General features: G+C 42.8%; 1 protein-coding gene across 1 annotated transcript in view; it reads right to left on the bottom strand.

The window, feature by feature from the left end:
* The window catches only part of DNAJC1 (DnaJ heat shock protein family (Hsp40) member C1), a 109,099-nt gene extending 106,767 nt beyond the window's left edge, over positions 1-2,332 (bottom strand). Inside the window, exon 1 of the mRNA XM_079947848.1 lies at positions 2,230-2,332. Coding sequence (XP_079803974.1) covers positions 2,230-2,323 — 94 coding nt within the window. The 5' untranslated portion in view covers positions 2,324-2,332. The remainder of the gene's footprint in view (positions 1-2,229) is intronic.
* Between the last annotated feature and the right edge of the window lie 24,926 nt (positions 2,333-27,258).

The following is a 27,258-nucleotide window of genomic DNA, read 5'->3' as shown; positions in this document are numbered from 1 at the left end:
TCAAGCATACTCTGTAACCACAAAATGCTGACTGAGTGGGGTGGAACAGAAAGCCAGAGGGGAAGGGTAATGGAATGGAGTCATCCAGGAAAGGGCTGACTAATATGATGAGCAGGAGGAGGCCACATTGCAACATATAGTTGCAGGCTCCACTTGTATATAGAAACATAGAAACACAGAATCATAGAGTTGGAAGAGACCACACAAAACCCCAAAAAGAACAGGTAGGTAAGAACAAAGAGAAGGATGGTATAGGATAAGATTCACTTTTTCCACAGGGGAGCCCTAGGACTTAAGGGGTTGGGCAAGGTCAACTCAACCAATACCAGCCTGGGAGGCTGGCAAACCAGAGGTATATTTTAACACTTGAGCAGCAGATTCCCAGGACCGTTCTGCCACCTGTGCAAGTTCCTTATACCTTGGAGGGATTTTAATCAAATACTAGAGGGCAATGTTACTTTGGAAGAAGAGAAATGCTGGGGCTGAAGCCTATATGGAAACAATATATTCTGAACTAAGCCCTGTGGCTTTTAACTTCTGGTGTGTGGGACAAAGCTGCATTGTTCCTATTTGTAAAGTGTATTCAACCCATGAGGGAACAATCCCTGCCCCAAGGAGTTTGCAATCTCCCAGCAGTAAACAAAAAGCACCTTACACATGTTCAGAGGTACTTCCCAGCCAGTTTGCAGGTACTGAGAAGAAATGTCCTGGTATATCCCAAAATGGAATTTTAGGCTTGATAGAAAAATACACCAAGGAGTCACAGTTTTTCAGAACTAAGCTAAAGTTGCTACTCTCCACCTCGGGATGTTTGCTGTCCTTTTATCAGTCTGATGCCAGGCAAACATTCAGCAGGTGCAGTTTCCCGTTGCCAAATCTTCAAGCTCCTATTGAATTGCTGCTTTTACATAGCAGTTAGTGAGCAATGTTGGCAAGGGAGACATTCCGAAATGAAAGCCACATCTGCATTCTCTAGAGACCTAGACTTTACCAGGGACTCAACTTCCCAGAAAGATCCAGGTGATCTATGGCACTGGATCAAGGTCAGAGTCTGCTGCCTGCAGACTAATATAGAACAAGTGGAAGGGATTATAGAAAGCCAGAATAAATAATCCGGGATATGCAATGGCGTCCTTCTGACCAGGAATAATTTACCTAACAAGGACTGGCTAATTGTTCTGAGCAGACCAGGATAACGCATAGTGCAAAAAGTGTGCATGCACCACTGATTCCCTGTATTGTATTGTATTCTGTTCCTTTCTTAATTATCTCTAACATTCTGTTTGTCTTCCTGGCAAGCTCCCTTGACTGCTGGCCAGGTTAGCTAGAGGGCAAGACCCTTGCTCTGACAGCATGCCACCCAGGGAGAGCCTGTGCCCTCAACAAACAGGGCAGTGCAACAACATCCCAAGACAAGCAGTATCTCAGGTCCCTTTAGATTATCAGCCTAGGCAGACAGACAAGTACTGTCTCTACTATAGCTTATCTCATAATAATAATAATAATAATAATAATAATAATAATAATAATGGCTTATACTGTATCTGTCTACTGCTGGGCAGGGAGCGTAAATGGGTTTACATGTGGAGTTCTACTGCAGATGTTAGCTAGATTCATGTTTTCATTCATTATATCATTATTTCATTATATTGTTATCTGCATTTTATAATGCATGGGTACTTTGAGCAGAGACTCAATTAATAAAATGAAAATCAGAACAATAATTTAGGCCAAATATATTAGAGAGGGAAGTTATTGCATTTTTCTCAAAATTTTCAGGATGCAGATATGCTATATTACACACGTTGTGCTCAGCAGGGGACAAGCCACAGAAAGGGGCTGCTGGAATCAAGCAGCAGTCTGACAGGGAGGGAGCGAAGAAGCAAGAGAGGGGGCTGGAGGGTGAGAAGGGGCTTGTCTCAGGGTGGTATGCTCTCCCTGTTGAATGCTGCTAGGGTGGTCAATTGTGCTGATTAACTCTGCAGAGTTAGCAGACTGGCTTGGAAGATGGCTGTAATCTGAATATTTGCTGTATGAGCACTCTCTAGTCCTAAAGCAATCACAATGATGACCGAGGCGTGTTATAGGAATATATGCTTGGATAGTAAAGAGTTCCTAATTCTTGCTCTAATTTGGAGGTGAACAGGAGCCATGCTTGCTCTCTGATCTCCACAGGAGAGAGAAACAACACACAGATATTTTTTTCAGCTGAGCACCTTTTCTACCCACCTGCATTTTCCCAGCACTTGCTAGACTTTTTGTTTTGCCAATAAGATTTTAGCCTTGCATTATGGAGAAATGCCGGCCACTCTGCTTGTAACATGTCAAAGGCCTGTTTTAAAATAAAGAGGAAGAGAAAAAGACACCACCCTTTTTCATATGAAGCAATTCATTAAGACTTTTTTTAATGTAAAGATGCAAGAAAGGTTCTGTACGACCTTTTCCTGATCATGTGCACCACCTGATTTAGAAATGACTGGTCACCTTGCCTCAACAGCCCTGTTCATGCCTTATTGCTGAAGAGATTCGCAAAACATGTAGAGGAGGTGATGCTGCATGTGCTAGCCTTGCCCTAAACATTCCTGCACATCAGGGGCGTAGGAAGGGGAGTGCGGTCCGCCCTGGGTGCCACCCTGATGGGGGGTGACAAAATGGCGGCCGGCACTTGCCGCGGGGCTTGCAGCGTGCAAGAGCCACGCGTCTTGGCACCCACAGGCTCCGCGCTGTCCACCCGCTGCCTCCCCCCCAGCTGTAGGGCGGCTAAGGCCCCATGGTGCACTCCGTCCCTAAGAGTGCTGCCCGCCCCATCCCTATGGGCGCCACACGTCTCAGCCCATGACTTCCCGATGGGCGCCGCACACCCCATGCGGCATGGCGTGTGGTGCCTATAGGGACAGGGCATGCGGCAGCCATAGGGAAGGCACAGGGTGTGCCACTCTATGGGCAGTTCGCCCTGCCCCTGGGCACGCCACCCCAGGTGCCCAAGAGGCTTCCTCTGCCACTGCTGCACATACCCAGTGGACAGTTGTGACAACTTGGCTCATGGGACACAAGGAGCTCTTCCTGAGGCACAGTATCATGCTGCAGTTTGAGAATGATTGTCTGCTTGTGGGGCTGGCCACAGCTCAGTGGTACAGAATGTGCTTTACATGCAGAAGCTCCTGGGTTCGATTCTTGGCATCTCCATTTAACTAGCAAATGCAGAGGAGGGCAACCAAGACAATCAAGGAGTCTGGAAACCAAGGTCTTATGAGGAATGCTAGAGAGGGAGTTGGGTAGCCTGGACAAGAGAAGACTGAGAGGAGATGCAACAGTCAACTTCAAATATCTCAAGGGCTGTCACATCAATGGAAGATGGAGCAGGCTTGTTTTCCCCTGCTCTGGAGGGAACCAATGGATTCAAGTTACAAGGAAGGAGATTCCGACTAATCAGGAAGAACTTTCTGAAAGAAAGAACTGTTCAACAGTGGAACGGACTTCCTCGGGAGGTTGTGGTTTCATTGGAGGTTTTAAAGCAGAGGTTGGATGGCCATCTCTTATGGATGCTTTAATTGAGATTCCTGCATTACCGGGAATTGGTATAGATGACTCTCAGGGTCACTTCGAACTCTACAATTCTATGATTCTAAGCAATGAAGAAAACCTCCCGCTGGAGAGCTGCTACCAATCGGAGATGGAAACACTAGGCTACATGGATCTGATCCATGGGTAGGCAAACTAAGGCCCGGGGGCCGGATCTGGCCCAATCGCCTTCTAAATCCAGCCCACAGATGGTTTGGGAATCAGCATGTTTTTACATGAGTAGAATGTGTCCTTTTATTTAAAATGCATCTCTGGGTTATTTGTGGGGCCTGCCTGGTGTTTTTACATGAGTAGAATGTGTGCTTTTATTTAAAATGCATCTCTGGGTTATTTGTGGGGCATAGGAATTCATTCATTTCCCCCAAAAAAATACAGTCCGGCCCCCCACAAGGTCTGAGGGACAGTGGACCGGCCCCCTGCTGAAAAAGTTTGCTGACCCCTGATCTGAATGAGGCTTCCTACACAAAGTGTTATGGGACACAGGGCATGGCTTGAAAATAAAGGAGGCTGTCACCTTACTGAGCCTAAGCAGGTCTAGGTCTGGTCTACACCAGCATTGATTGGAGGGGACTTCTTAGGGGGCCACATGTATGCTTTCTTGGGATCCTATGATGGAAGAAAAGTGGGGTACAAATGTAAGAAAATAAAGAAGCAACAAGACTGATAATTTTGCTATGTACAGCCTTTTAGGTTTGGTTTTAATTTTAAGATGAAATGTCTATTTCTCCTGATTCTTTTTTAAACAATCTGCACGCACAAAGGCAAAGCTATGCACTGTTGTCTAGTGGAGTCTGTAAACAGAGAGTGAAACAATAGCTGTCCAAAGTGAGAACTTCCCCTATTCATGTTAATAGACTGTTAATTATGACCACTTAAATGCCCACAATGTTAACTATTTGACTGCTGACTCTCCTGCCAGAAACTGCCTGAATATAAGGACAATGTGGCTCATTAAACATTCCCATTATCTATAGATTATTTTAGCAGTACTGGTGTTTATTAATGTTCTTAATTAAAGATCAGTATAAAATCACCAAGTGCTGAATGTCATGTGGTTTGTGGTATGTGGCAGGGCAGTGAAAGATTTTGTGGATTTACTAATAGATTCCCCCCCCCCCAGCAGTGGTGGAGGCAATAAAATTTAATTGCCTAATAAATATTATGTTTCTTACAGTGATATTTGATATTAAATGGTAAGAGCCAACCTGGGATGAATAAAACAAACATAGAAAAGGGGGGAAATGCAGAATCTGCCCAGAGTTAAACTATAAAATAATTTCCCACATTTTCAGTCAGAAGGGATGCGTGATGGCCATGAATCCTAAAATGATGGAGTACTTCCCGCATGTGCTTTGGTTGAGTGATGCTCAATGCTAGTCCTTACTCAGAGTAGACCTATTGAAGTTAATGGGCATTACTATGAGGCTCATTAAGTTCAGTGGATAGCCTCTGAATACAACCCTTTGAGCCGGGTTAAGAGGTAAGTGATATTTGAAATCCACCACTGTCAAATTCACAGTGTGTCCATTTCACTTTAGTCATTGGTTATGGAAATTAATGCTCCAAATGAAATCTAATTGTCATATACACAAGGTCTCCACCTTCCTCTCTATAAAAATTAATCTGGGGAAAATGGCAGTCCTGTGGTTTCATACGCAGAATTGCTAAAGCAGATTATTATCCTCTCTGCACCCTTATGCATGTACTGTAAGGATTGTGGGGGACATATTAACCACCCTGGTTGTGTCAGGATGACAGGCTGTTCAAGGATTAATTAACCTATACAACATGATCTTAAGAATGCAAAAAATCTATTCTTTTTCAAAGCCATATTTTCAGTCTCTTCACCCACAGAGTTGTCTCTTGGAAACAGCCCAATGGCACAGCATGGCTTACTAGGAAGGTACAGGCAATGTTTAGCAGGTTATGCACCTATTTATTTACTTATTGTCAGGAAACTGATCACTTATAAGCAGCAGCCAGGAAGATTAAAGCAGCAGTGAGAGCAGCTTCAAGTGCTGAGGCAGAACTGATTCACAGGTATTTTAAAAACTATAACTCAAACCACATTTCTGATGAAAAGGCATCCAAACCTCTTAAAGACTTAATCCCCCCACAAGCAATTTAGACTGAGCAATTTAGACTCGCTGCTGCTGCTTGTTGCCGAAATATAAACACATGTTGTCCTTTGAATGCAGCCACTCTCTCTAGGATGATAGACGGATGGTACCTATTCGATATAATGCTTTTTTTTCAAAAAAAAAAAAAAAAAAAAAAAAGCTCTGCCCAGTGGAACACAATTCTGAAGGCAACATATCTTCTATCAGGGGAAAAAGATTTGCACATCACCACCCCTCCCCTAAACCTTGTGGGTTTTTTCTACCATTAGTGTTCATTAAAGGTATTGACACAAAGAGTGTAAAACAGAACAGCTGTGGGTTTTTTAAAGAGTGGCCAGGTGATCTGTATGGATGCTCTGCAATGTGAGGAGGGACAAAAATATCTGGGCCTAAGTGCTGGGTCTACACCGCCACTCTTGAGACACTCCCCGCCCCACACCACCACCACCCCTGAACAGTTACCATAGAGATTGTAGGAGCCACAAAGAGCTTTGGTCCCATTACTGGCTGGGAGGGGGTCAATTTGTATGCATGAGCCCTGCTGGGAATGAAAGAATACAAAGGAGGGCAGGAGAGATAATAGAAGGGGGGGGGGAGAGAGAGAGAAATGAAGAGAGATTATAAGGAGAAAAGAGGGAGAGGACTAAAGCAATTAAAAACAAAGGAGAGGTAGAGAGAGGCTGGTGGAGAAAGGAAGAGAAGAAAAGAGAGAGGGACTGAGAAAGAGAGAATGAATTCATCTTGTCAGATACAGCACCTCTTGTCACTCACTGACAGGAAATGCTGCCTCCACAAGAGCTAATTCACAGGCAGTGGAAATGGGCAGAAACAGCAGGGGGTGCCTCCATCACCTGACCTCACCAGAAAAACTGCATTGGGGAAGGGAAATGGCATGAAAGGGAGAGGCAGGGAAACTAATAAGAGAACCGGAAATGAAAGGGTGTCAATTGGTTTGCTATTAAGATGGTTTGGAGAGAACCAGGAAAATAATAGCACCCAGGGCCTGTCAGGCTGGTTAACTAACACACACACACACACACACACACACACACACACACATTCAGCATTGGTTATAGGGAATATGAGAGCTCAGAGCATGTATTAACCATTGTGTCATCTCTGGGCCTCTACAGCTAAGGACTGGGGTTAGTGTCCTACGGCGCTTGAAGATTGACCCAAATCCCAGAGGGAATTGAAACCGATCTATTCCTCATTATCATATTCATCAGCCCCCGTTACTCATTTGCAGAGTATAAATTGAATAAATCATCCTTTTGTTTCCAAGAAGTCATTACTATTTCATGGGAATAAATGCTATTAGCCCTTAGCATTTATATAGCACCTTTTAAATGTTCAAAGCGCTTTGCGTACATTATCACAGCAGCTTAATAAACTCCTGCAATTTGACATTATTTAAACTGCCTATTAAGCCAGCCAACACCATGGTTTGGGAGGTAGTTTGACTGCAGATAGGTTGGGTATAACCATTTTGCTTTGGCAATTAATATAATTACACATCAAAAACCAATTTAAAAATAGAGAGATGGGTACAACAGATAAAAACTGGCTAATATTTAATAACCAATTTTCTGACATAGCGTATTTTTTGCTCTATAAGACTCACTTTTTCCCTCCTAAAAAGTAAGGGGAAGTGTGTGTGTGCAGGCTGCGCAGCTATCCCAGAAGCCAGAATAGCAAGAGGGATCTCTGCTTTCGCTGCGCAGCTATCCCTCTTGTTGTTCTGGCTTCTGAGATTCAGAATATTTTTTTTTCTTGTTTTCCTCCTCCAAAAACTAGGCGCGTCTTATGGTCTGGTGCGTCTTATAGAGCGAAAAATACAGTATATTCTATATCAAATTAGATTAAGTTCTCCAGTGACCTGCACTATTCCAACCTCACACAAGCAAATCAAGATTTACCAGAAACAAGCTGGTTGGATTTTCTTTTAACTTTTTGTCTTTGTGATCTAATTCTAACCACTTTTGCCAACCACCATTGGAAACTTGTTAGGAGCCTGGAATAATAATAATAAATCAGTATAAGAGGTTAAGAACATAAGCCATTAGCCAGTTAGTCTCCGGTTCAAATTTGAGCTCTGCATGTGTTCACCGCATGTCCTTAAGCATGCTGTATCTCCCAAGCTCATAATCCTTCATTCATTCAATAGTTTGCCTAAGTGATGCAGAGAGCTGCACTGTAATGAATATAGCGCAAAACAAAATTATTACTGGTTCCTTACAAAGCTATGAATCTTAATGTAGTTAAAAAGAAGATCAAATAAAGACTCACTGCTCACATAACTCAGTTTATTATTTACAAGTGGTACTAATCAGCACAGGTAGTTGCATTATTATGATAATTGTGCCCATTCTGCAAATATGAATAATAGCAAATATGGCTATTATATGTGGCTAACTATACCACTTACCTCCCTATCAATTAACAAAAGACCTTACAAACTCAGGTGTTGCACTGAGTCATGATAAGCAAATGTGCATAGTCATTCTGAAAGAGCAGTGCCTAATACAGTGGTATCTTGGTTCTCAAACTTAATCCGTTCCGAAAGTCCATTCCAAAACCAAAGTGTTCCAGAACCAAGGCGCACTTTCCTATAGAAAGTAATGCAAAATGGATTCATCCGTTCCATACTTTTAAAAACAACCTCTAAAACAGCAATTTGACATGAATTTTACTATCTAACAAGACCATTGATCCATAAAATGGAAGCAATAAACAATGTAGTGCAGTCACACAATCAATCAATCAGTAGCTGCATTGGGTTCCACACAGTCACAAAAACAAGAAAAGAGCCACAAAAACACAAAATAAATAGCAAAAGCAGACAGACCTCAGTGTAACACTCAAAGCAGAAGTGTGGCACTCAAATCAGAAGCGTAACACTCAAAACAGAGCATGTTCGGCTTCCGAGAAAAGCTCACAGGCCAGAACACTTACTTCCAGGTTTGCAGTGTTTGGGTTTCAAGTTGTTTGAGTACCAAGGCGTTTGAGAACCAAGGTATCACTGTATAGGCACACTTGGTACCAATTTTGCAACCACTAAGTCACTATTCTTGCATGGATTTTTCATATCTTATACTGTACAATAAAAATATATATACAAGATGTATCCCCTGGGGAGAGGGGCATAGGGGGATATGTTTGTGCTCTACACTACAAGAATCCTTCCCAAGGGGTTATGCAGGTGCTGTCTTCTACAGGACTCCCTTTCCATAGTGTGTTATCCTACCAAACTACGGCAGCCTGACAGGCTTTGAATGTCTATCCGTAGGGACTGGTGGCAGCAGTAAGTGACAGGATCACTGGGGCAGCTGGGGCGGGGTCCCATGGTGTCATCTTGTGTTGTGTGTGTGTGTGTGTGTGTGTGTGTGGTGATTAAGGGGTGTGTTCCCGTCACCATCATGTCATTGTCTTCCTATATGTGGGGGGGCATGTGGCCATCATCGCTGGCCCAGTGCCCAACTGGTGGGCTTTCGTGATGTTTCTAAGGATGCCATGGGCATGTCTGCTAGGTTAACAACATTTTTGTTTCTTTTATTTGTTCATTTCCCCCTTCTGAGTTGACTATGTGTAAAGTACAGTGGCTATTCCACTGGTATAGAAAGAGTGTACTTGGTGTATAAGGCTACTGATAACATTTCTGCCTGGTCTTTGTCTGTCCTCCCTGTCCCTGCAAAACAACTTTGACAAGTGTTCAGCTTGAGCTTTCTCACTAAAGTTAGTACAGTGGTACCTTGGGTTACATACGCTTCAGGTTACATACACTTCAGGTTACAGACTCCGCTAACCCAGAAATAGTACCTCAGGTTAAGAACTTTGCTTCAGGATGAGAACAGAAATCATGCTCCGGCGGCGCAGCAGCAGCAGGAGGCCCCATTAGCTAAAGTGGTGCTTCAGGTTAAGAACTGTTTCAGGTTAAGAACGGACCTCCGGAACGAATTAAGTACTTAAACTGAGGTACCACTGTACATAGCTAGTACACTGCTCTGCGAGAGCTCTCCTTTATAATATCCAGGTATAACATTCACTGTGTTAAAGGGCTGCCACAGAATGGGTATATATAAACATATGTGGTGGGACTGCTCAAAGGCAGCTGAATTTTGGAATAAGGTATTCACTGAGATCCCTTTGCTCGAGAAACAAACTCTTACTCCACGCTTCCACCAGACACATTTGAACCATTATATAGAAACAGAATGGGATGTGAAAAACAAAGAACTTATATCTCATCTCTTAGCAGCAGCCCAAGGCTCAGTTGCCAAATCCTGGAAAACCTTCCACCTTAATAATTTGGATTACTTAGTCTCCAGGGATCAGTGAATTGCCCTCCTTGAAAAGATAGCTCATAAACTAAAAGTATGTAAAGGTTAGAGCTCAAATGACCTTTTTTAATGTATGGCATGATTTTATTTCTCATATGAATATCGAGCCATGTGGTTGCTCAGTGGCACTAGGTTACGCAAACCTTTGCTCAGCTAAGACTTTGTAGAACCTTTGCTCTCAGTGATGATGGAACTCACAGATAGATAATACTTCTGTTTTTACGTATCTGTATTATTTGTAAAAGGAATATTTGTATGAGTTAATACTTCTATTGCCCCTTTGGAGCTGTGCTGTATCTTTGTACTTTTGTCCTTATAGGTTTTGACGCTTTATGATTTATATTTTTTATTCTTTGTTTTCTTTCTTTCTTTCTGCTATGTTTGCACTTATTTTTCTTTTTTTAAAAAAACAAAACTTTAAATATAAAATATAAAAAACCAGCCATCTACCTATCAATCATCTTGCATCATGATGACATCAGGTCATCCTTCCCATCAAGGCAGTTCCACCCAACTGTCAGAGCTGAATCCTGGGTGTTTCACCAGCACACTCCCACCAGGGTGATTCCTGCAGATTCTGGAGATTTGTTTGTTTGTTTATGTGTTGTTCCAGGCCTGTGGGCAGCAGGAGAGAACAGATAATCAATGGAAAACAAAGCAGGATAATTAAGAGAGCAGAAGACCTTTCAGTACGCGAGGTTGGTAAAGCTGAAGAAAAGGAATAGCCCACTGAATTATCCCTAGATGGGTATACAGCGCTGCTTGCTTATGTAAAGCTAGATACTGCCTTGAACTCAGGCCTGAGTCCTCATCCTGCTATAGTAATTTACAAAACACGTATTGATTTTAAGAACGCTGGATTGTCCTTTCAGCTATAAAGGGAAAGAAACCTCTGTTTTTTTAAAAAATGTTCAGACTGGGCTCAGCTGCTCAGGCAAAGCCTCTTCCAATGTCAACCTCTTAAAATGGCTGACATCCTCCTCAGAGCCCCCGACTGCTTCTGGACAAATAACGTAACAATTTGTGTGTGCCCAGCTCCATACAATGTGCAGAGTGATTTGAGATCATCAGTGATATGATGTTTAGAGAACACAATGGGATGGATCTAGACTGAGTTAGCTGCACTAGCTGTGAGTCCACATTACACATTTAAAGCATACTCAGCACACATTTACCATAATTTCCTCTGCACAGAAGCACCATTTCCAGCAACCTTAAAAAACTACAGTTCCCATGATTCTTTGGGGGAAGTTATGTGCTCGTTAAATCTGTTTTTAATGTTTTCATTCAAAGTCAGCAGTCCTAACTCCACTTACCCAGGGTTGAACTCAACAGAATTTTATTCTGAGACAGCTTGGTTAGGATTACACATTTTCACTGACAATGGGGCAGGGGAGGGAATTAATTCTGACTAACTTGTCCCATAAAGCTCAGTTCCCTTAGTTTGGAGCTAACCTCCTATTCAAAAGGCTTTTTAAACAACAACAACAATAATAATAATAATACATCAAACAGAGTTTCAAAATATTTCCCTTCCCTGAAAAGGATGGGAAATGTTCTTAGCCAGGTATGTTTTCTTAGCTGCTTTTAAAGAATTCAGTGCTCTGGCAATCCTAGCTAGTGCCTAAGGAGGGCTTAATGGATTTCCTGAAATTCATTTCATAGGCAGCAAATTTAATGACTTTTAGCTAGTTGGTTGGGGTTGTTTTAAAGCCTGTGTATCTTTGAGCAACTAGGGTTATTGGGTGTTTTTTTTAAAGGTATTTAAAAATCATCTCATAATCATAGCTGTCAACTTACAGATTTGAAAATAAGGGACCAGCAGCCTTGAAAATAAGGGACCAACAGCCAAAATAAGGGACCTGCAGCCTCACCTGTTCCAGGCACTCCAGTCTTCCTGTCCTCCTGCAGTCGGGTCAAACTCATGCTGGGTAGCTTCGAGAACACTGTCCAACCAACTTTGTAACCAGAAGTTCAGCTGAATAGAATCTGAGTCACATGCACGACAAGGCCTATGCAGCCTCAACTTAAGATGGCTCCCCGGCCTGGCTTTGCACTGCAAAGTTTGCAGCAGCACGTGCAACAAAATGGCGTCCAGCATTCAAAAAACCCCTCAGCTTGCATTAACTAGCCACACACAAGGCATGCAAGCTCTACCCCCCAGTCGTTCTTAGACTTCTTATTGGGTGAGCAACACAGCCAAGCAACACAGTTGGAGCCTCCCTCCTCCGTGGCCGGCAGGGAGGGAAGGAGAGGAGCTGCTTCCTTTGAAATTTAAGGGACATCATTTAAGGGACATTTAAGGGACATCCATCAGCAGCGGGACATGGCACTGGAATAAGGGACTGTCCCTTCAAATAAGGGACACTTGACAGCTATGCTCATAATAAACATAATCAAAATGGAAAACTCCTTCCTTCCCACCTCTCAAGCGCAGTCCCAGTATCATTCAAATACACACAAATGTTGCTCATTCAAATAAAAGTACGGTATATTTACATATGTCCCCTTAAGTTGTTGGTCGGCTACAACCATATATATCTTTTGCTGTTGTGTCGGAAATAAAGCTCAACAAAGTTTTATAAAAATTTGTCTGATTTTGTGTTTCTTTGGTCTCAGGCTTTGTTAGGGTCAGTTTTTCCATTAATATCAAGTCACACCCCTACAGAAACGACATTTCAAACAAAGCATTTAGCAATTTTAAGACTCACTGCCATCGTAAGGCAAGTTATAAGATTAGACGGAAAGTAGTTGGTGTTGTTTTGATAGACTAGAATGCCTCCTACAGAACTCTTTATAGAAGGACTGATGTGATAGAGGGTCAATAATGTGTGTTTTCGTCACACTTACTCACAGAGACAACTTATACACACAATACATTTAAAATGCATTCAGAGCACATGACTTCCCCCAAGGAATCCTGGAAACTATAGTTTGCCCCTCACAGAGCTACAATTCCCAGCACCCTTAACAAATTACAGTTCTCAATATTCTTTGAGGAGAACTAATGTGCTTTAAATATAAAGCCACAAACTGTATTTCAACTCCTACAGCTGTCTGAAAGGCCTGAGACACTTCATGCAAAAGATACAGGAATTGCCATCTGGCTGTGCTTGCTTGCCCTCTTCCATCTAAGGTTGTTGAAAAAATTACAGAGGCTATGAACCTATACTAGCCGGCTGCAGTTCCACATTTCTGACAAATTCTTCTAAAAATTTCCAAAGGCAGCCCAGCTGGCCTCACTGGGTTTCTATCCAGCTGTTATATAACGTTCGCAGCTCCCTTAGCTCTTGAAAACTGACCTACTTGTTATCTATTAATAAAATTTTACTGCAGCAAACCTTATCTTCTTTCCAATTTAAATTCCTAATTACTACATTTTCAACAGACCTCAGTCAAATGTAAGATAATATTACCTTAACTATTTTGCGTCTTTTCATTTCTGGAACCAGAATGAGAAAAACATTCTCTCCCAAATTCCTAGCCTATGACGGACAAAAATAAGAAACTATGATTAGGGACTAAAATAATAAAATTCTGGTAAGGCATGAGAGTGGAATAGTATAAAAACATTCATGGTTTGGCTCTGCAAGCCACAGATACATTACTCTGCAGCATCAGCCTCAATAGAGAGACTTCGGGTGCAACTTTTCTCATGGAGGACTTTCAAAAAGCACAAGAAAATATATACCGTATTGGCCCGAATATAAGCCACACCTGAATATAAGCTGCACCTTTAAAATTCATTGGGGGGGGGAGAGAAAAGACAATACCCAAATATAAGCTGCTCCCTTCGCTAGAACCACAGGTTTTCTTTGATCTTATGAGTTTCAATCAAATCAGAATCCAAAAGTGCACATAAAGTGTGGTATAGTAAATAACTTAACTGTTTGCTGAACATGGTATACTGGTGCATTCTGTTATTAGCAAATTTACAATCAATTTCCATGGTAGCAGAGTTCATCTGCTGCTACTACTACAAGCAACAATCCATCTACCTTAGGGCAAATAACATTATGAATACTGTTTCCCAAGTTTATCTAGGTGGGCTAAATTATTTCTATTTAAGTACTTAGGTTTATGGTTCTGTGATTGCACTGGAAGAGTGCAATTCTTCCTAAGCATGTCCACTAAAAAATAAAGCAAAAAAGTAAGTCCCAGTGAGTTCAATGGAACTTCTCACGAGGTACATGTGCAAGTGTTTAGAGGACTGCAACCTAAAATACTCTCAGTTGGTGGTTCATGAAAAAGAGGTTTACCAACAGCTATCAATCACAATAGCTAAAGCAGAACCTCTCTGTTCAGAGGCACTCTACCTCTTGACTGAGATGTTCAAGGAATACTTACCTATTTCAGTGATGCCCTGTTTTGTGTGCTTCCCAGGAGTATCTAGATGGCCACTGTTGAAAGAAGGGTACTAGGTTAGATAGATTGATATATCTGTGAAAAAGAAAATGACACAGAAAAATAATCTAAATAGGTGATAGCCAACTAAATCATGCTCAGGGTAGACCCAATGAAATTAATAGGCCTACTCTAACATTATCACCCAATATACGGATTGCATGTTTTCATGTATTTATTGGGAAATTTGGCCTGACCCACATGTACATAATCTACCCACATGTACGTAAATTAAATGGAAAGGATCTGGGCCACTGGACTGGCAAACAACATTTTGTTAGCCTTTCCAAAATGAAAACAAACGTTTATGAAGATGTAAAGGAAAGTACAGTATTCCTTTAGGCCTGTCTGCATGCCTTTGACCTGAAACATTTTGAACTTTAATTCCAAATTAGTAACTGATATAAATAAGATGCTACATTGGACTCAACACTCAGTGCTGTACTTTGTCTCCACGTCTACCCCAAAGAGTTTCTTGGAGCTACAATAACAAAGTCTGTCTCAATTTCACTGCCAGAACTTTAAGGCTGCAGTCCTCAAACCATTTACACAGATTAATGCTGATGGAGCTGCTTTTTGAATGGAGTATGGCAAGGAGAATACAATTTCCCCCTAAAGGCTGTGAATCTGCAGCTATTCAGCCCTTACACATGGAGGGGGAACAATAATTCATCTGCACGTATATAAAAGTGGGGCTAGCCTGGAATCTGGATCATAGTTTATTTTTTATTTTTATTTTTATAATGATTTTTATTCGTTTTTCAAACAGATAACAAAAGCAATACAAAACAATATAATTTCCAACTCATCGTTTCATACCCTTCTTTCTTTTGACTTCCCCATACCTCCCCATCCCTGCATCCTTGTTTAATGGTTCTTTAGCAACCCTTAGGTCCATTATCTTAATTCCCTTTCATAAAAGTTCCTTTAGTTTTTTTTTATTACTGCTGCAATTTCTTTACCTCTTACCCCCTGACATCTTAACATTCCTCAATTTTACAATTGTTTTTAAGATATATTTTAAATTTCTTCCAGTCCTCTTCCACTGTCTCTTTCCCCTGGTCACGGATTCTGCCCGTCATCTCGGCCAGTCCCATAAAGTCAATCACCTTTGTTTGCCATTCTTCCAGAGTAGGTAGTTCTTGCGTCTTCCAATACTTTGCCAGTAGAATTCTTGCTGCTGTAGTGGCGTACATAAAAAAAATCCTATCCTTCCTTAACACCACTTGGCCAACCATGCCCAAAAGGAAAGCCTCTGGTTTCTTAGGAAAAGTCCACTTAAGGACCTTCTTAATTTCATTATAGATCATTTCCCAGAAAGCTTTAACCCTTGGGCAGGTCCACCAAAGGTGGTAGAAAGTGCCTTCAGTCTCATTACATTTCCAACACTTATTATTAGGCAAATGGTAAATTTTTGCAAGCTTGACTGGGGTCATGTACCACCGATAAATCATTTTCATAATATTTTCTTTTAAAGCATTACATGCAGTAAATTTGATACCGGTGGTCCATAACTGTTCCCAGTCAGCAAACATAATATCGTGACCAATATCTTGTGCCCATTTAATCATTGCTGATTTCACCGTTTCATCCTGTGTATTCCATTTCAACAGCAAGTTGTACATTTTTGATAAGTTCTTAGTATTGGATTCCAACAGTTCTGTTTCTAATTTTGACTTCTCTTTCTGAAATCCTATTTTCCTGTCCTGTTTAAATGTCTCATTTATCTGATGGTAATGCAACCAATCTCGAACCTTAGGCTTTAGTTTCTCATAACTCTGCAGTTTCACCCTTTCACCATCATATTCTAAAATCTCATAATATTTTGGCCATTTAGAGTCCATATTAAGCTTTTTAACTTCCCTAGCTTCCATTGGTGACACCCACCTGGGGGTTTTACTTTCCAGCAGATCTTTATATCTAATCCAAACATTATACAATGCTTTCCTTACAATATGGTTTTTAAAACTTTTATACACCTTTACCTTGTCATACCATAAGTATGCATGCCAACCAAAGTTATTGTCGTACCCTTCCAGGTCCAAAATGTCAGTGTTCTCAAGAAGTAGCCAGTGTTTTAACCAGCAGAAAGCTGCCGATTCATAATAAAGTCTTAAGTCCGGCAGGGCAAACCCCCCTCTATCCTTTGCATCAGTTAAGATCTTGAATTTAATTCTGGGCTTTTTGCCCTGCCAGACAAATTTTGATATATCTTTCTGCCACTTCTTGAAACAGTCCATCTTGTCCAAAATCTGCAACGTCTGGAATAAAAACAGCATTCTAGGCAATACATTCATCTTAATAGTAGCAATTCGGCCTAACAAGGAAAGTTTCAACCTTGACCATATTTCCAGATCCTTCTTTACCTCTGCCCAACTTTTTTCATAATTATCCTTAAATAGGTTCACATTCTTGGTTGTCAAGTTTAACCCCAGGTATCTGGATCATAGTTTATGTGCTTTCACATTTATTCCAAACCAGTTGAACATTCCCTGAATTAAAATAGGATTTTTAAAAAACCATTTTTTCCTTTACTGCTTGCCCATTGTGCTTCTCAGTCCTTCTTTTCTGATTACTATATCATGAAAAGAATCTTTCACTAATCTTCCCACCCTGTGATGTTTGCTTCCTAAATACCTTGGACTCCCAGTTACAAACTATTAACTTGGCAACATTTAAAAATCCACGACCTTTGAGTTTCAAGGCCTTCCCCACTGAACCTTAAAGCATTCCTACAGCTCAGCCAAGTCCTCTCCCATCAACCTCATGTTCTCCAAATTACATCATAGGTTTGTTCTCAATCTACTGTACAAAGCACTGCTTATATGTAATGAAATGTCAGATATCACTGTAAGAGCAAGGAATCAATGTTTTCTTTGGCAAATGATGTATTATAACCTCCCAATTATTTTGTAGTTCTTGCTCACCCAATCTCATGGACCATTTACCTAGAATCAAGTTCCACAACTGGTTTCTGAAAAAGCAACTTGGTGACAGGATACAAAAATTTCCAGGTAGAACAGAATTCTTCATCAGAAAAAACTGAATGGAAAAACAGCTGCCCTGCATAACTGAGAGGCTTGCATATACATTCACCAACAGACATTGGTCCTGTTTAAGTTTTTTCAAATTTGCAACGGCAGTATCAGTAACTGAAAGAATTACTGCAGTACTGGTGCACCATATCTAAGGCAGCCTCTAGTTATCCAGTACTGTCTCTTGAGGCTCTCATTTGGATTTTTCTTTAAGTCATTCTGCCAAGTTTATTCAAAGAGGGCACTAATCCAAGGAAAGTAAAACAGTAACTAGCAAAAAGTGGAAAGAATTTGCACTGAGCAAAGCCCTTCTGAGTAATGTAACCTGTGAGCTTGTTGTCTCGGCCCCCACGGAATACTCCGTTGTGGCTCCTATTTACAGTAAATAATCTTCCCCCCTACATAAAAGGCCTGTTCTCACATTCTAGATCAAGAGCCTTCAGAAACTATGAAACTCAACTAAACTTCACTTACTTCCTCATTTAATTAAATTCATCCAAATTGCTATTTTTCAGTAGTGTTAACAGGGAAATAGAAACATTAAGTTTTATTCCAGCCAGGATTTATATTTAACTGCCCTGGAAAGGGATGGATTAAAATATTCAAGATGACTATTATCTGCACCCTTTTATTATAGCTGTTTCCCATGTTCTGAAACTTGCAGGCATATGAACCCACTCATATATCATTATATTAACCTTATATAGCTGCATTATGAGAATGAAAACAGCCAGAGGAGGAACAGTGTGGCTTGCTGGTGTGGGAAGCAGGACAGTGGACCACCTTATAACTCTGCTTGTTAATACCACCGAATAACAGCAACACAAGCAATGAAAAAGCCATTTTAAAATGGCTGTTTACTGTAATAATTATTGTGATTATATTATTACTATTGATTATCATAAAGCTGAATTCTCTCTGCCACACAACTTCTTGGCATGGAACAACGCGAAACTTAAAGAGTTCCTGGAAAGTTCTCTCTCCTTCCCCCACCCCCAGCTTAACATGTCAAAATGATGGAGATGTTGTTGTTTCTTAACCAAATTGCACTGCTATCCACCCTCAGCATATTATTCTGCATCCTTAATAGCACCTTTTAAAGGGTCCAAACAACTTCCAGGCCAACGTGTCAGGAGAAAAGGAAACTATACTTTTTCTTTTCCTATTTTTTGGGGTTAAAAATTAGGGCACCTTGGAGCAAAACCAAAACTATTTCGCCCAGTGCTTTCTTAAAAAAAAAAAATAAATGTTTAGGAGTACTTCATTTTGACTCAAGAAAACCACCATTTTACTGTATAATTCAAATTGGGAAAAATAAATACACTAAATGGACAAAGAAGACGTTTAGGAGTAAGCGTACCCCTACGTACCCCATTAAAAAAGCACTGATTTCGCCTAACCCGGATTTAAGAAAAGGCCGGCGTGACCTCTTTCCTTTGATCCTTGCTTCCCGCCCTTTTCGAATGGGCCTCGATTAAGGGAAGGAAAGAGACACCATCTTCGAACGGGATTCTTATAGCTCCCTTTCCAGAAGGGCGGGAAGAAGCACTTGCCCCTGCCATTGGCCCTTCCCCAGGCCGCGCGGCTTATCCGATCCCTTCCCGGGCTGGGAGCAGCGAATCAACGCGCAGTCACGGGGTTTGCGGCACATAGAACGGCCGGCCTGGCCGAGGCGCTGCTTGGGCCCTGCGCTGCGCTCTTCTTTTTGCTGGCCGAGGGGAGCCATCTGGTCAGGAGGACTTGTGGGGAGGCAGAAGACCAGCGCCCCACGCAGTCGGAATGAGCCACAGAGGGCCCCACAGCGCAGAAGGGCCACATTTCGGACAGGGACACATGAAGCTTTAATAAAGCTACCCAGAGAAAAAATAAAAATAAAAATGGGATTTTCCAGGGAGCTGATGACAACACTGGGTCCCATTCCCATTCCAGTGCTCCCGTGCGCCTTTTTGGGTGGACCCATAAAGGAAGCGAAGTGAGCAATGGGGGAAAGAGCCCACTTCAGTACCGTTTACCCTCCCGACGGGCTGCCCCCCCCCCCGGAATCCTGGCTCGCTCCTCGCTGTGTTGGGTCCCTGCACGCATCCCACATATACATACCCACACACAGTCCTGATCGCATATGATCTCTTGCTCTCAATGAACAACACAGCCTTCTGGAGTCTCTTGACCCGAGGCTGAGATGTGGGGCTTGGGGGAGAGGGCTTCTTCCTCGGGGTGTTGCCCGATGTGCATGGGTTCAGGGGAGCCTGTGGGAATCTTGACACCTCTGGAGGGCACCAGGTTGGGAGTGGCGAAGGGCGAAAGCTTCCTTCATCGAATCCTCTCCCTGCCATGCTCGTCCCTGGAAGCAGTTTGGGTTGCTGCTTGGCGATCCAGGACTTGCAAACGCCTTCTGCGTTTGCGGTGACAGCAGAAGATGACTTGCAGCAGGAGAATTCACAGATAACTGGAGGCTGCCGCGTGGGGATAGGATTCCTAGGCAGGTGAAAGAGGAAGGGAGGCGAGAGGGTTGGAGGAAAGCCACCTGGAAGGTGGGTAGCAGTGGAAATGAATGGGGACCCTCGCAACCACACACTGGTCAAATGTCAGGTGGAAAGATGGGCTTTCTTTTGTGTTTTTACCTGAAACTTGCTTTTTAAATCACTTTACTTATATAGATATATCTCAACACCTTTTTCCCAAACGCAATTTTGACATACACATCTAGGTAGGGGAAAATGGCGATTTCATCTGCCAAGTCACAAGTCACAGTGGTGTGAGGGAGGTCATATCCCTTTAAAATCTGACGGGGGGGACCGAGAAAGTGGAGATCCATAGCATTTTGCCTTGTAAATGCAATTTTAAAAAGGTTTTAATTAGCATTGAACATATCTGTATGTGTACACACACACACTGCAATGGCACATACATCTTCAATCAACTTGAAATAAACTATGGGCAGATACTAAACGGACGCCCACAGTGGTTCAGCGGCAAAATACTTATTTTCTGTACCGAAGGTTTCAGGTTCAATCCCTGCTGTCTCCAGGTAGATTTGGAGAAAAGACTCTTCTAAAACCCTGCAGAGCCACTGCCGGTCAGTGAAGATAATACAGAATCTAGATGGACCCTGATTTGTATCTGCCTCGGTACAAATCATTTTCCTGGGTCCCTATGATTCTGAGAAGCATGTTAAAGTCCGTGAAATCAACTGGGTTTAAAACCGCTTATCCCATTATTTTTTATAATGCAGACAATGGGTGGAGAATTTTCCACTTCACAATACCAGCATTACACAGATATTTAAAATGTACTCTTGTTACTGAAGCAGTAAAAGAAAACCTCAAAAGTTTAGAATTTTCATTTTACATTCTTCATTGAGAGTAAAACCCCTTCCATCAAAATCGATGTTTTTATTTTTAAAAAAACACATTTGATTTGAGGGGGGGTTGGGAAATGGAGAATATCCATATGGAAAATAAATTGCTCCTCCGATGCAAGCTCCCAACTACTTTTCTATTCGTCACGAAGAGATTTAGAAGCTAGTTCTAGCTTTCTGTGTTGAGTAATGCACCATAATAACTAAACACGTTATATAATAAAGATACCTTTATTATGGTACTGCACAACTACAAAGGCAATATCCTGCCAAATTTCAGCACTTCACAACACAATCCTATACATGTTTACTCGGAAGTAAACCCCGTGTTCTATGAGACTTATTCCTATGTAACTTAATTACCCTTAAGCTACTCTTAAATCCAGCAGGTTTCAGTGGGAGAAGCAACCTATGCTAACATAGGAGTAAATCTCATTGAACACAGAGGTGCTTCCTTTGGGCTGGGTTAAGTCTCATGCGAGCATTATGCGGTGCCAAACACTTGCCCCATTGCTGAAATTAACACGTAAGCGTGATAGGGCGATCCAAGTATTCAAAATCCAGAGCTACTCTGTTGCGCCACCAAAAGCCACGAAGAGTCTTGTGGGATCTGAAAGCCTAACCTACTGGTTATGGCATAAACTTCCTTGGACTATATACATTGCAGCTGTATGTTGATTAAGAAGACAGTCGTCCATGAAAGCTTGTGTCAAAACTATTCGGTGTCTCTCTTGAAATATAAAATGTCTCTGACTGGATGCATGGGTTAATCATTATCCTTCCATTTACTTGGAATTCTATGAAAACAGACACTTTTAAAAACATTTTGTGCGCTGACAGTATAGCTCTTCTCCAAGGTGAAAAAAGGCGTATAAAAAGGGAAGGAATAGAAACAAAACTAACCTCTGCTTTAAAAGGGGAGTTTCCCCTACAAAGACTGTTTTTAGAGAACAAATGTACTGTAATATAAAAAATAGGAAGTTGAAACTATGAGAGGTCGAGACTTTTTAAGACTTGTAACTGTTGCCCTTTCGACTTCCTTTTCAGTGTTATTATTTTAAATAAAACAGGAAGAAAAGTAAAAGGAGGCTGGTAAAGGGAGAAAGTGGATTTGTATGGGGAATTCCGATAATTTTCTTAAATTATGCATTTTTTCCTGAGCGAAATAAGAGCTTTACTTTGCACGGGTTGAAGTTTGAAGAATAAAAACCCATGGGCGTAAACGAGATCTTATGCGAATGTGGAACTCAGTTCCGTCTTCATCCCCAGCCAAAAACAACAACCTGGAGTGCAATTTTAAATTGGCCAAAGGAATGGAGAGGACCAGAAAAGACAATACTTTCCGCACACACCCCTTTTTTTGCGAACTGAAAGAATATTGGGGGGATAAAAGCTTGCAAAATGTAGACGGAGCTCCCTCACTCTTTGCAGGGACACCTACAATTCTCGCAACGTTTACAGTCCAACTGAACTTAAAGGGGCTTACATCAGAGTGGACACGCATAGAATTGTGCTATTACCAACTTTTTGCTAAAGAGGGAAAAAAAAGTGGGGGGAGGGGTGGCCGACTGGCCTGAAAAATAACTGCAGCTTCGTTGTGCAAAGTGCAGCCGGGATCCCAACCTCTCCTGGAGGAGGCAGTCAATAGCAGCAGCAGCAGCAAACCAGAATTGAGGCAGAGGGGGGGGGGGAGAGAGAGAGAGAGAGAGAGAGAGAGAGAGAGAGAGAGAGAGAACGAAACTGAACGCGAATTTGGCTCGGTTTTCCTATCGATCCTGTTATATAAGTGTTCTTCCTCTTGGCACCCACTTCTTGCTCCGCCTCCCCCCCTCCCTCTCTCCACACACACACACACACACACACACGTATCCTGTGACACGCGACGTGCCCCACCGAGCGCTGCAGCTGATTATTTGCCCGATCGCTGTAATGAGAATCAATTGCCTGCGTGACGGGGCTGCAGCCAAGCTCGGGCGCAGCGGAGCGACCATCGCCTAAACGCAGCTCTCTCCACTTCGATCAATATGCCAATAATTATTAACGTCGCCATGCATTCAAAGGGGGGTGGGGAGGAGTATTGGGCTGAGGGAGGGCCGGCTGGGGGTTTCCTTTCGTTCTCTAGCCAACACCGAGGAAGGTGGTAAATAAATGCTGGGCGACCAAGACCCGGAGGGACCGTTTGCTGCAAAGGGGTGGAATAAAGGTCTGCCTAAGAAGCTGCAACAGCAGCAGCAGCATCTGCCGGGTAGAAGGTCCCCCTCTCCTCCTGCCTGCGATCGCGGAAGGCGAGTGGAAGAAAACGTCCCCGATTCCGTAGGGCAGAAAGAGCAGGCGAGGGAGGAGCGGTGGCTCCTGCGACGAGGCACCCTCGGAAGAGCAGGGCCCGGGAGCGGGAGCCCCCCTTGCGGGGCCCTTCCCCGGGGAGCTGCAAAGGCAGGCGAGCGCCAGCTTCCAGCGCCCAAGGCTTGCTCTGGAGGGAGCCGGCAGTGCAACCGCAGCTTCTCCTCTAGCTCCCTGGGCAGTCGGGGCTCCCTATGCACGCATCCATTTTGCACACGGGTGTTGCAAGGAAGAGGCACGGGGTGGGTGGGTGCGTCTCCTCGCCCAGCCCGCCGCATATCGGGAACGCACGTGACGCAGCTGTTGCCCCGTTGCCGCAGACCCCTCCCGTGCTCCTCCTCCTCCCTCTCCGACTCCTTGTACCCAGATAAAACGAAGTATTATAATTGTGACGGCTAGCAGAGTAAAACAGAAACCGTCCCTGGGTGGGCTCGAACCACCAACCTTTCGGTTAACAGCCGAACGCGCTAACCGATTGCGCCACAGAGACACCTGCGAAAGGCTGCTTTGCAAAGTGAGTTGATCTAGCTGTACCTAAACATAGCACAGCAATGTCTTAAGATCGTTTCCGACAGCGAAGTATTATTTATACATTCAGACCGGGGGATTAGTACACAGCGATGAGGCACAGTCCTTTTTTCATCTTTTCATAAATTGCCTTTCTTTTCTTAAAGAAATTGTTATGCTGCAGCCTGCAGAAAGACTATTAAAAAGCCAAGACCACGTGCGTAGGAACAAGCTATAAGACTGCAATAGACATTTACTGGGAAAGTGAAAACTGCAAAGCGCACCCCATTTAACTCCAGAGGAGCAGGCTAATTCTCAAGCCAGCAGGACTTCAGTGGGAGATGCTATTAAAACTCTCTCTGCTGTGCAGGATAACTACAGTATTGGTTCTTGCTGTAGTTGGGTAGGCACAGATGCATCTCCAGCCCCTCTGCCTTGTGTTGTCTTTTGCTTTCTCTGGGATCCTTCTGCATGCCTGCCCCGGGTTACTGTCCGAGTAACTGAGTTTGCCACTTGGGATCCAGTGTTGATTCACTATTTGCTCTCCTACATCCACACCATACATGTAAAAGAACATAGCTCTCCTTAAAGAATTGTGGCAGCTGCAGAGCTACAATTCCCAGCAAGCAAGCAAGCAAACTACCCCATGATACATTGGGGAAGGCTATTTAAATGTGCTTTAAATTCAGACTTGTAGCCATGGTGCGGCAATGAAGCTGTGCTTTACCCTTGCCTAGGTTGTTTGTTTTTTATTGTCTTTTTAATTTGTGGCATGACAGACAATGGCAGCTTCCATTTAAAGAGTGACAGCTTGTTTTAAGAACAGCAGCCAATTAAAAACAAGACCCTCTGAAAAATTCATTGAATAAGGCAAGGCAAGTGTGCAACAGAAAAATCATCTGGAGGAGTCCTGAAAAGCCTGCTCACTCAAGACTTTCATGATGGAGATGCTTTTTTTCCTGATTGCAATCACCCCATAATTACTTGTGGTCCTGAAAAAAATAAGCCTGTATGACCCTTAAAGAGCTAAATATTAGAATGTTGTACTATGAGCTACAGTTAGACTTGACCTCTTAGATTTTCACTTTCTGTTGTGTTCTCCACCCAGCCAGCAATAAGGAAATAGATAACTTAAAATAGATAACTTAAAGTCTAGAGGTTTTTTTTCTAGAAAAAGAGGTGCCAGAACTCCCTTTTTTTTTAGGGGAGCACCCACCCAAAGTTGTTGAGCTGAAAAATAAAGCTGTGCTTAAAGTGACCTGAAAAAATAAATTACCCTTTACAGTTTTAAAGTACTCACTATATTCATAGTAATAGTGGCTCTTTTTTCTTCTTTTGGTGGCCAAGGATGAAAAAAATCCCTAGAGAAATAGCAATACTTCTGTGCCTACTACAGCTAGCTGACTAGCCACCTAAGCAGTAACTCAGGCCTGATTTTCCCAACGTGAGGCCTTTTCAGAGTATCTGGGCAGAAATATCAACTCAGCAACCAGTACAAAAAAATCCAAGTGCTTTCCACAGTTACATTTCCAATCATTCTGTTAGTCCTTATTCCCTGCCCCCTTTACCGTGGATTAACCCTTTTGCGTGGGAATCCAATAAGAAAAAATACACAAAACCAAAATGGTTGCGGACAACCTGTTTATGATATCCCAATGACCCACTTGCAAATTAAGTGACCCTCTGGAAATACCCCCGGCTGCCAAAGCCATTCTTCCAGGGCTGTGCATCCTGCTTCAGGCATTGCAAGAAGCTTCAAAAAGTAAGTGTAAGAGCGACTTGTGCACCTGTTTCCCAGAGCCTCTTGTGACCTGTGAAAAAGGAGCCCATTATTCTCCCTTGTGTGGATGGATAAGTATGTGCTCCACACACATCTGGAGTCTGCCTGCCTCACTCCAGAGTCCCTTTCTGCACACTGCAAGAAGTAACAGGGAGTACAAGTGCCTTCATGGCTTAACTTTGATGTAAGATGAGATCCAGACCTGTATCAGGTTTGCCTCTGGCCCCTCTGATGCTGTCTTGGATATATTGAGCTGCAGTCACCATCTGGCAACTAGATACAGCTGCAAAGTAAGAGGGTGGCAGTATGTCATTTGGTGATGGAATTTTGGAGACTGGTTCATGTAAGATGAAGGTCACTCTGGTTAGTGGTTATGGGGCAGTGCCTTTATTCCACCCTCTCTGGCTGCCTTTTAGTAGTGCAAGCCTATGCATGTTTATTCATATGTTAGCCCCAGTGAGGTCAGTGGGACTTACTCCCAAGGTAAGTGAACTGTAGGACTACAGCATATATTTGTCTGTGCTGGAAGAAGGACATACATAACTAGAAGAAAGCAGGGCAAGGGGAAGATTAACTTGCCTACCCATTGAGATATTTGGTGAGACCTCACTGCATCTGTGGAATAACCAGCCTCATATAACCAACATGCATGCATGAAGGAGTTAAGATCATATTAATGCATGAAGAGGTTAAGACCATAGAGTAAGCTGTCGTGCCAGGCTTAACTCACCTTGGGAGGGGTTGGCTAATCAAGTTTTTCTTCCCCTCCAGTCTACCTGAGAAGGTCAACAATTGAGGACATCTGAGCCGGCCGCTCCAGTTCAGACCATATGGTGCACACAAGTTACTCTTGAGTTCCCATACCAATAATTTAGGAACTTTCACCAAGTTTTAATGCCTGTGAGGTTTTTCTGAATGCTATATGGAAAAGAGTTTGTAAGTAAACCAATTCTTAACTTACCAAACATGTGGTCTTTTGCTATGCTAGGGGAAGAGGGAAACATATTAATTCAGTTTATAAAGCGCATATTTTAAAGGTCTAACAGCCTATATTTCCACACTTTATTTTTCTGCATATTTTAAATCTCTGTCAGGGTTCTCTCACCAAAAAGTACTTGCCCGAAACCTGGATTTTGGTATCCAGGGAATTCTTCATTTATATCTGTTTATAACTTGCCACCAACAGCATCTCCCATCACCTTTGAAAAGTTTGGTTGGTTCTGCCATGAGAGTCTTCTTGCTACAAGATACCAGAGTTGCTGTCTGCTAAGAAAGGAGGAAAGTGCAAAAGACACAATAGGCAGGGAGCAGTCTGACAGAAAGGATGCTCCCTCTGCCTTTAGGTCTGGAGAAGGGAGACAGTCCCGTTGGTTCCCTGTTCTGCCCCATTCATGGAGCAGTGAGATTCCCTAGCAAGGCGGGGGGGGGGCGTGTCAGCCAGGTGGGAAGGGAGGCTGCACAACTGGAAATGGAAGATCCACATCAGCTGACCCCCATCCCATTGCTGAGATCTCAACACCTCCTCTGCTGTTGCAGCAGACCCACACCCCTTGTAGAAGTGTGCACTTACAATTCCCAGAGTGGTTTGGCAATCAATCCCTCTTCACAGAGAATGCTGGGAATTGTAACTCTGTTAGGGGAATAGGGTGGGACACAGGTGGCACTTTGGGTTAAACCAGAGCCTAGGACTTGCTGATCAGAAGGTCGAGGTTCAAATCCCCGCGACGGGGTGAGCTCCTCTTGCTGGTCCCTGCTCCTGCCAACCCAGCAGTTCGAAAGCACGTCAAAGTGC

The sequence above is a fragment of the Podarcis cretensis genome, assembly GCF_951804945.1.
Source record: "Podarcis cretensis genome assembly, chromosome: 12".
In the NCBI taxonomy this organism is placed as follows: Eukaryota; Metazoa; Chordata; class Lepidosauria; order Squamata; family Lacertidae; genus Podarcis; species Podarcis cretensis.
Note: the sequence above shows the minus strand (reverse complement) of the source record. Positions and strands in the feature narration are given on the sequence as shown.